The sequence below is a fragment of the Pleurodeles waltl genome, chromosome 3_2 (assembly GCF_031143425.1).
Source record: "Pleurodeles waltl isolate 20211129_DDA chromosome 3_2, aPleWal1.hap1.20221129, whole genome shotgun sequence".
NCBI lineage: Eukaryota > Metazoa > Chordata > Amphibia > Caudata > Salamandridae > Pleurodeles > Pleurodeles waltl.
The window spans coordinates 16,361,425-16,370,235 of NC_090441.1; the positions used below are offsets into that span (position 1 = coordinate 16,361,425).

The window sequence follows — 8,811 nt, forward strand, 5'->3', positions numbered from 1 at the left end:
ACATGCAGCATATAATAAATATTGCAGTGATATAGTACTACGGCTGGGCATGTTTGTCCTTACTTTTGATTATACATCTTTCCTACCTTTAAGTCCTGTTGAAGACCTGCTTTGGAGCACAGAATTGGCCCTATTGTTGTTATGGGGTCAAAACTTTGACAATGTCTTAGCCTGGATAGGTTTATGAAGTCAAGTTGAGGACAATAGAGATTATGGAAACATGACCCAGATGAAATGAGTTTGACTTAACTGTATAAATGGCCAACCAGCAGGGTTCACACATTTAGGTTTTTGTAGATATATTGTGGATTGGTTGTTTAATCCTACATTCTATATTCACGAGCACTTTACTTTTGCACATTTTTCTGTCCTCTTTTCTGTTTTGATGTGGTAGGAATTTTATAATTATGTAAGGAATAATTAAAAGTGTATATTTTCGTATGTGGAGTAATTTACATTTTTTTTTGTCATATTATGCTGAATGTTTAGAATATATTTCTTATCTTGTATGGATCATTAATTTACATTATTGACGAGAAATAATCTCTGGATGGACCATTGTAGTTTTACTTTACAATACAATAAAACATGTGGAGAGCACTAGGGACGAGGTGGACAACATGTGGGAGCTCAATTCTTCTAAAAGGGACAGACAGTGTTTCAAGGTTGGAGTGATGGCCAAACGTGGTGTGGAAGGGGTAAAAGTGGTAGAGAGCACAGAATGATATTCAGATTTGCAGCTATCATTAGTGCTGATGGTGCAGTTGCATTGAGACCCGAAGACCTCAATTAATGATTAGTGTATTTTTTGTCTAGTTCCATTTTTTTGTTATTGCTCTTTTACTTAGTGCGAAGTGTGAGCTACTGAATAAGAACCCTGATATTATCTTATAAGCCAAGCCCCAGTGCTTAGCCCTACCCCTTCCACTGCGCCAAGTCTTCCCATAAAGTTTTTGAGGGGGGCCCGACTGCAAAACATTGTGGGTAGAGGGGCTTACAGCAAAATAGTTTGAAGACCTTTGCATTACAGGGAGAGAGTGGAAGTTTGGTGCAACGCTGTCCGATTGAAGAGTGGTAAAGTGAGGAATCTTGAACTGGGGGCAAGAATGTGGAAGGATGTTAATCAAACTTACAATGGGATTGATTAAGGGTTGTTTGAAGATGAGGTGGTCAACCTCAGATGAATGAGTAAGAGTGGAATGCTGGTGGAGGAATTAGAGAAACTGGGTTTCCTTCTTACTGAGGATGGTGAGTTGTCTTTTGATATAGAATACCTGAGAGTATGTTAGGAGTAGAAAAAAGAATGTTGAGGATTTGATTTGGACTGCTGTTATCAGTACGAGTGGAGAGATGTAAATGGAGCTTGATGGTAAAAGGGCGAGAAAACCATCTTAGAATTCATAGTGATTAATAGTTATTATTGTATATTGTGTTATATTTTATAGTTTTATCGTTTCAATTAGAATTTAATGTGGTAAATTGTTATTTTTTATATATTATAGTTACTTGTTATGTTAAGAAGGGGTATGTGTTGTGGGCTTGTTATGATTCCTTTTTTTTTTCTCTGTGTCCAGTGACGCCATCGGCATTCTTTACTGTTGTCAGAATGCTGCTAGTGGAGAAAGTGAGCAGAGGGTTTCCTTGGTCTGCCTGCTGAAGGTGTACTCTAAGCAAGAAAGTTGTATTTACTCATTTATCACCGTATGGTTATTATTACAACTGTTTTGCATGGGTTGACCTAAAAGGTTCCCATCAATCACTTTCTTATTTCTATTAGTTTACATGAGCTGAGTACGTCGGCGAGTTTGCAATTTGCAAGGAAAAGCACTCCCGTACTGTGAATATCTCCAGAACCCCAACACAAAGGACAGGGGGAAAAAATGCTGCTTTTATCAAAGGATAGACGCAGCAATTGTGAAACTGACTCCGAAAGGACGCAGGGCATTGGGGGGTGGGTTCCCAACGTCCGTTTTTTCCGAGACAACACGTCGAACCTAAAACACTACTCCAGAGGGAATGACGTCACGCTCGATATGCAGAGTTCAAACTGTATTTAATGGAAACTCTGGTAAGCTATAAGGATTAGTAATAGTAATGCAGAATAATTTCCAATACAGATGTCATCATTATCTGTTATTGTGTTGGGGACTGCCACACATCAAATTGCCGTAAGGTACTACTTTTTTGTGGCGGCAGAATACCTCGTTTTCATATGCAAGCTGTGAATGGTCCTAGAGGCGGGCAGTCGCCATTTTGAGAAGAGATTTAAGGAGCGAGCTGACTGCGTGCGCGGCCTTTTCAACCGCGTGTCGTGGTTGTTGCTGCTCTGTTTTGTGTTATCGCCCCCCTATATTTTTTTACATTTTGCAATAATTCTGCCTCCTACGGCTTACGCCCCCATCCGACCGCCACCCTGGACGACATGGCAGGAGGTGTTATCCGCGGCCCAGCCGGGAACAATGACTGCCGCATTTATGTTGGGAACTTGCCGCCCGACATTCGCACCAAGGACATAGAGGACGTATTCTACAAGTACGGCGCTATTCGCGACATCGACCTAAAGAATCGGCGCGGTGGACCCCCTTTTGCTTTCGTCGAGTTCGAAGACCCGCGGTAAGTACCACGCCTTTATTTGGATTTAAAAAACGAAACAGTGGTAGCCGTTAAGTGAGAAAAACGTGACTTAGATGGGCTACCGTTTGCTCTCTGGATCGAGTAGAATATGGAGCATGCATGATCGCATCAAGTTTACCGTTAAGTATAGTTTCTTTGTTATCTAGCTTATTGTTGGCTAGTAAAACATACTTAATGTTACACGAAGATTTGTGCTGTTCTGTAATTATTCAGGTCATGGAAATAGGACTCTGCAAAATGATCTCGAAACTACCATAAACAGCCAATTGGGCTATTGCTATATACAAATGAGAAATGTTTAAGTATCTGCTACAATGCAAACCTCGTCGAAGTGCGTGGGCGGTACCGTCTTTTTTTTTGTCCCGCCTTGCGTGTCGGCGCGTAGGGGGGAGGGGTGTCGTCTTACATCGTGTGTAAGCGGTCTGTGGAGATTCTCATTTTATTCGCATTTTGTTGTTTCTCAAACCGCGAATTATAATTGGTTTAAAATTAATGTTCTCATTTTATTCAACTAAGGATTGTTCTGTTACAGACTTTTTGAAGTCTGTAAATAAATGTAACTTCTTGCTTTGTTTTGGCACACGACTTTATCTTGGGCTCTCTGTCGACCAGGAAGTGCGAACGCACGGCCGCTGGCCTTTCCTCCTCACTCTTGCACTGCACGTTGTAATGTTGCATAGGAAGCTGCATGCGGACGCCCAAGCACTATACGGGATTCCTCGGTGCCGAACTGCACCCTGCAGTCACACGTTAATATTCTTCACATACGTACGCTAATGTTCATTAATTTTTCTGAATTATTTTGTTGTGGTTTCAGCAAATGTTTGGCTAGTAGATTCGCTGAATGTGCTTTAGTCCCCTTAGTCAATGGTACCTAAACCATAGTAACTAAATGCTAGTGTTTTTTTTTTTGGTTTTTTTTCAGGGATGCAGAAGATGCTGTGTATGGGCGCGACGGCTACGACTATGATGGCTACCGATTGCGGGTAGAGTTCCCCCGTAGTGGTAGAGGAACTGGAGGACGAGGCGGCGGCGGTGGTGGAGGTGGCGGTGGTGGTGGCGGCGGCGGCGGCGGTGGTGGCGGCGGCGCCCCTAGGGGTAGATATGGGCCACCATCTAGACGTTCCGAATACAGAGTGATTGTTTCAGGTGGGTATTTCTAATTTTTGTTTGCTGTGGGTGTTTACCCGACTTTGATAACTTCACTGGAGTATTAAGTAAAAGGATTAGTCGCCCACAGTCGTGGGTAATGTGATGCAGTACTAACCACCGCATTGACGCTCATTACAGCACTGATTCGGAGTAATTTCTTGATTGGACAAGTTAATTAACCTCCGCTTTGCCGTAACAACTGTCAATCATCCCCCTGCCCCAACGATTTCCTTTGTGTACATTGATTAGATTCGGCCACGTTTGCGGGCTCGACTCGTAAGGCTTAGGTTCCAAATGTGACCCGTTCAAAACAGACATAATGTTAGATTATGGTTCCTTCCACTCTTAAAACCTTGTGTGGCTATTGACTCTCTGGCTTGCTGAACTGTGAAAAGAAATTGGAGCTTGCTAAAAATACCAGTAAATGATTGCCACATTAACTGCCGTTTCCTTCACTTTGTCGTACGGCCATCTCCATTATTTTCCTTTCCCCTTGCTCCCCGCTTTCGCCATCCTCCCTCAGCCCATGGTGGTGGTCCTCCTTCCCCATGCTGCCTCCTCAAGCTTTCATTTCTTTAACCCGTTTCTTTCTGTTCTGACTTTCTCGTCCCCCTTCTTCCCATACGCTGCTCACCCACTTTTCGTTTCCTGAACAAGTTGGCCTCCTTTATTTACAGCTCATCATACTTTCCTGACTTTTATCTCCGTCTCACTCTCTTCCATTCCTATGGTTTTAGTATTTTGTCGATGGGGTTTCGTCATTCATTGTATTCCGTCCCTTCGGGATATACCAGTGAGTCGACTCACTAGTATTTGGCGTCTGTGTATTTTGCACACAATACTATGAAGTTCCAGGGATTGTTACATCAGTGCGATGTATTGAAACAAAAAAGTTTTCTACCACTGTTTTTTTTAATTAATATAAACCAGTGCCCGACATAGAACAGCATTGACAGCCAGAAGGGCGCGCTGCCAGATCCAGGCCTATTAACTGCCACTGCTTGGTTCTGCTAGCTTCCTCTTCACAAACCTGGGGCCCACTGTAAATGTCTGGCGCTTTTTCCTTCAAGTTTCTCTTGCGTGGTCCTGATAAAAAAAAAAAAAAAAAAACATTTTACACCAGTCATCAGCCCAAGCATGCACTTATACCATTCTACGCAGGAAAAGCTACAGCTGGCGGTACTAAGCCTTTGAAGACCTCACTACGGGGATCTAAGTGCATTTATCTCGGAGCACGGGCACCTTTAAATGTCACCTTGACTAGGGGCTAGGCGCCGATCTTACGCATTGAAAGGTCTGGTATTGCCTCACTCTAATATCGCCAACCACTGGTTGCTCTACAGTGGGTGGGGTGGGAGCAGATGGCGCTGTGTGTGTTACTGGGGTAGGGGTGAGAGCAGATGGCGCTGTATGTGTGCGCGCTGTGTGTTACTGGGGTAGGGGTGAGAGCAGATGGTGCTGTATGTGTGCGCGCTGTGTGTTACTGGGGTAGGGGCATTGTTTTGAAAAGGGGGGTGGGGTGGTTGTTCCCCCTCTAAGCCCCGCCCCCTCTACGCCCCGCCCCCCGCTGTCACTTCAGTGCGGCCCTCGGCCGCAAACCATACTGCAATTTTGGCCCCCGAGAAAAAGTTTGAGAGTACCCATGCTCTACACTTTCGTGTGATCTGTCAGTGACCTTGCCTTTCCTTTTGCCATTGCCTGTTTGGAATGGTGAAAATGCTCAGTGAGCTTTGTCCTGTGTTCATAGCACCTAGCCTAATCACCCACACGGGTGTGGCTCTGTCTCTCTTGGTGGCCATGTTTATCTTGAAATGTACCAATAAAAAGTGGTTTGTGGAAAGTATCTACTGACACGTTTTGGGCTGCAGGAAGAGATGGGTTCGGGTTATAGATTAGTGGGGAGTGGCTGTTTCGCAAATGGGGTTGTACCTACTTTTATTAGCTAGAAGAGTTAGTGAAGAACAGTTCGAGTTCTAGTGAACGCTCAACTTTTCTTAATCACTGTAAATGTGGAAGTGACAAGCTTGCTTTATATTTGCAGTTTTCCATGCTTTTGTTGCGTGTTGTTTCCTCTAATGTAGCTTTGACTGCTGTTCTTGCACAACCGACTTCAGTATACTGCTTATTAATTGGTGATGCTGTGCTTTTTGGTTCAGGACTGCCTCCTAGTGGAAGTTGGCAGGATTTGAAGGATCACATGCGTGAAGCAGGTGATGTATGTTATGCTGATGTTTTCCGAGATGGAACCGGTGTCGTGGAGTTTGTACGGAAGGAAGATATGACCTACGCAGTTCGAAAGCTGGATAACACTAAATTTAGATCTCACGAGGTAGGTTCGCTGTTCTGTTTTGTAACACAGGATAATTTTTAAAAGGTTGAACATACAAGGTAAAGTAGTCATTGTCTCCTAATCAACCAATATCGTAAACCCAGATTGTTGAAATATTTGATGTCGGCATGCCTTAATAATGGCACACGAGGTTGGATCTTTCAATGGCAAGTTCTGTCTATTCAATAGGGAGAAACAGCCTACATCCGTGTTAAAGTTGATGGCCCAAGAAGTCCAAGCTATGGAAGATCACGATCCCGAAGCCGTAGTCGTAGCAGAAGTCGTAGTCGAAGCAACAGCAGAAGCCGCAGTTACTCTCCTAGAAGAAGCAGAGGATCTCCACGCTACTCCCCCCGCCATAGCAGATCGCGTTCTCGTACATAAAGTCCCTAGTAATGAATTTTTGTAGCATCTCATGTTATACAGTTCTTTCCAGTGCAGTCTTTCTTTTTTTAATTCGGGCAGTTTTATTCACGGTTGCAAATGTGTTAACTATCATTGTGTAATCCGAGTATTTGCTCCATAACCAAAACATTCCCCTCTTGTTTTTGGTAAATTGCATTTTAACCACCGTGCATTAGAATTGTTTAAATTTAATTACCCACAATGCTCTTCGGGCTTGTGTTTGTGTAAATGTCTTGTGGTTTGTACGAAATTGAAATGTGGGTATTAATGACTTAATTTGCCTCTTGGGGGAGTCTTATATTTTACCTTGCCTTTTCGTGTGTCTTTCTGTAGACATAACTGAAGAGATGGATTAAGAATGCTTTGGATTAAAGGATTTTGGAGCACATTTCACTCATTTTAGGATTGTCAAAAGGAAACAGGAGGATCAGATCAATAATGGAGGCAATGGTATGACGCCAGTGCTACGTCACAAACGATTTTGGCAGTATTGATGTTATACGTGAATGAAAGTTGATGTGATTAGGATGATGGCCATACAGTTGTGAAGTAGGGCTGTATTTAAGCGTAAGGGCAAAAACCTTAAAATGGTTTGGTTTGGGAGCTTGGGAGATACCTTTTACACAAAGCATTTAAATCCGCAGGTTAACGATATTGTCGTTCTACGCGCATAGTTTAAGTAGCCAAAGCGTATAATATCAATACTGCTAAACCTTGCATGTCCTCTGTGTGATTGCTGCAGACTTGCTTAAGTGTTCGATCTGGGTATAATCTAGGAGAGGGGAATGTTAGGCTATCAATTAATACATAGTTACTCTCGAGATCACCCATCAGTACAAACACAGCTACAAAATATATTTGTACTGAGCATATGGGTTAAATTGAGTTGTGGCTTAAATTTATACCTTACATTTTCACCTTGACTTATTTACAACCACGCCATCAGAAGGGTAGCAATGAAAGTTGGCATTAGCATGTGTAGATATGTACTCCTCTACTAATAAACTGTTATAGTTTTTAAGTAAATATGCTTCACCATTTAGTTTTGTTTTGGGGGATTGGTAGTTATTGGTGCACGTCTGTTTTTAATCGATGGCACACATAACTGATCATTCCCCCAGAAACTGTTTTTTTAAAATAACAGTATCTAACTTTCTGCCTCCTCTTTTTTGGTTTTGCTGGTTATAAAGGTTTGGATTGGAGAGGGCTCACTGGATCAGAATCCTTGGAGCTGGATCATTGGATTCAAATCATAGGAGTTCATAGGATAGGGAGGATCAATTGCAAGGATTCATGGAGCGGGATCAAATTACAAGGATCATAGGAATGGATTCCTGTCCCAACCAAACCGCATTCATGTGGATTTTTATTTTTTCAAATTGGCCATTCCAAAGAATTGTTTGGTGTTTTTGACGCTTGGCGGCCTTAGGATGAATGGAGGCGTTTGATATCATTTTTGTTAAAGGAGCAAAGCGAGGACCTCGAGAGGTACGCTGGAGCAATCTCCTTGGAAGGATTCAGCACAATAGATGGTAAACATGATGGGTATGGGGGGGTTTGTTAAAGAATAAATCAATAAGTCATATCTAACATTAATGTCCGATTAAAATTGAGCAGGTTTCCAACTGGCTGTAGCCATTTTTCTTTTGACTAATAAATTTTTTTTTAGAAAAAATAGTACTTAATAATTTTTTGTTGTGCCTTGTCCGTCAGAGTTGTCTTCCATTCAATTGAAAAACTGCTATGGTGTGAGTTCCATATATATCTTTTAATAATTTTATATTGTTTACAGGATTAAGCTGTAGCAGATATCTTCGAGCCAAACGACTATTGTGTGGCAAATATAAGAGCGCAATTCTGCTTTATAAACCCTTTTAGAAATGAACTTATTGGAAGTATAGATTACTGAAAATTCAAACTGTTGACGTGTTCACATTGGCCCTGCCCCCTAAATTGGTCTATTTTGGTTGTTTTAAAGGAGAAATTACTTATACTGCTGCATGTAGCGTTGGCGGTGTTACCAAACAAACCTTTTCTGGTGCTGATCCTTTTGTCAATATTTTAAGTGGTATTATAGGTTGACTTACCTACAGAGCCTCAATCTTTATCGCTGTCCACAGTGCGGCACGCCATGGCCAGAACACCTTCATACGTTTTTTGGGGGCGGGGGGAATTTAGTTCCCACTTATTTTTTTCTTATGGATGGGCCGCCACCACCCCAACACATCAGCTAAATCTGAAATGCACATGGAGATTGGAGGCCAGAGATAAGCCTTATCTGAAGTGGTCTA

At 42.4% G+C, this 8,811-nt stretch overlaps 1 protein-coding gene across 3 annotated transcripts; it reads left to right on the forward strand.

Annotated features, from left to right (window-relative positions):
• Positions 1–2,243: 2,243 nt before the first annotated feature.
• On the forward strand, positions 2,244–8,197 carry SRSF1 (serine and arginine rich splicing factor 1). Of its 3 annotated transcripts, XR_011201986.1 has the most exons (6): positions 2,244–2,613; positions 3,560–3,783; positions 5,943–6,115; positions 6,305–6,507; positions 6,854–6,970; positions 7,711–8,197. XR_011201986.1 is itself a non-coding variant. In XM_069226596.1 (4 exons), exons 1-4 carry the CDS (start codon positions 2,423–2,425, stop codon positions 6,497–6,499), a joined length of 783 nt encoding a protein of 260 aa, XP_069082697.1. In that variant the 5' UTR covers positions 2,244–2,422; the 3' UTR covers positions 6,500–8,197. The 3 variants fall into 3 exon arrangements, 1 of the variants encoding a protein (XP_069082697.1); XR_011201985.1 differs by having other exon boundaries at positions 6,305–6,970; XM_069226596.1 differs by having other exon boundaries at positions 6,305–8,197.
• The last annotated feature ends 614 nt before the right edge of the window (positions 8,198–8,811 follow it).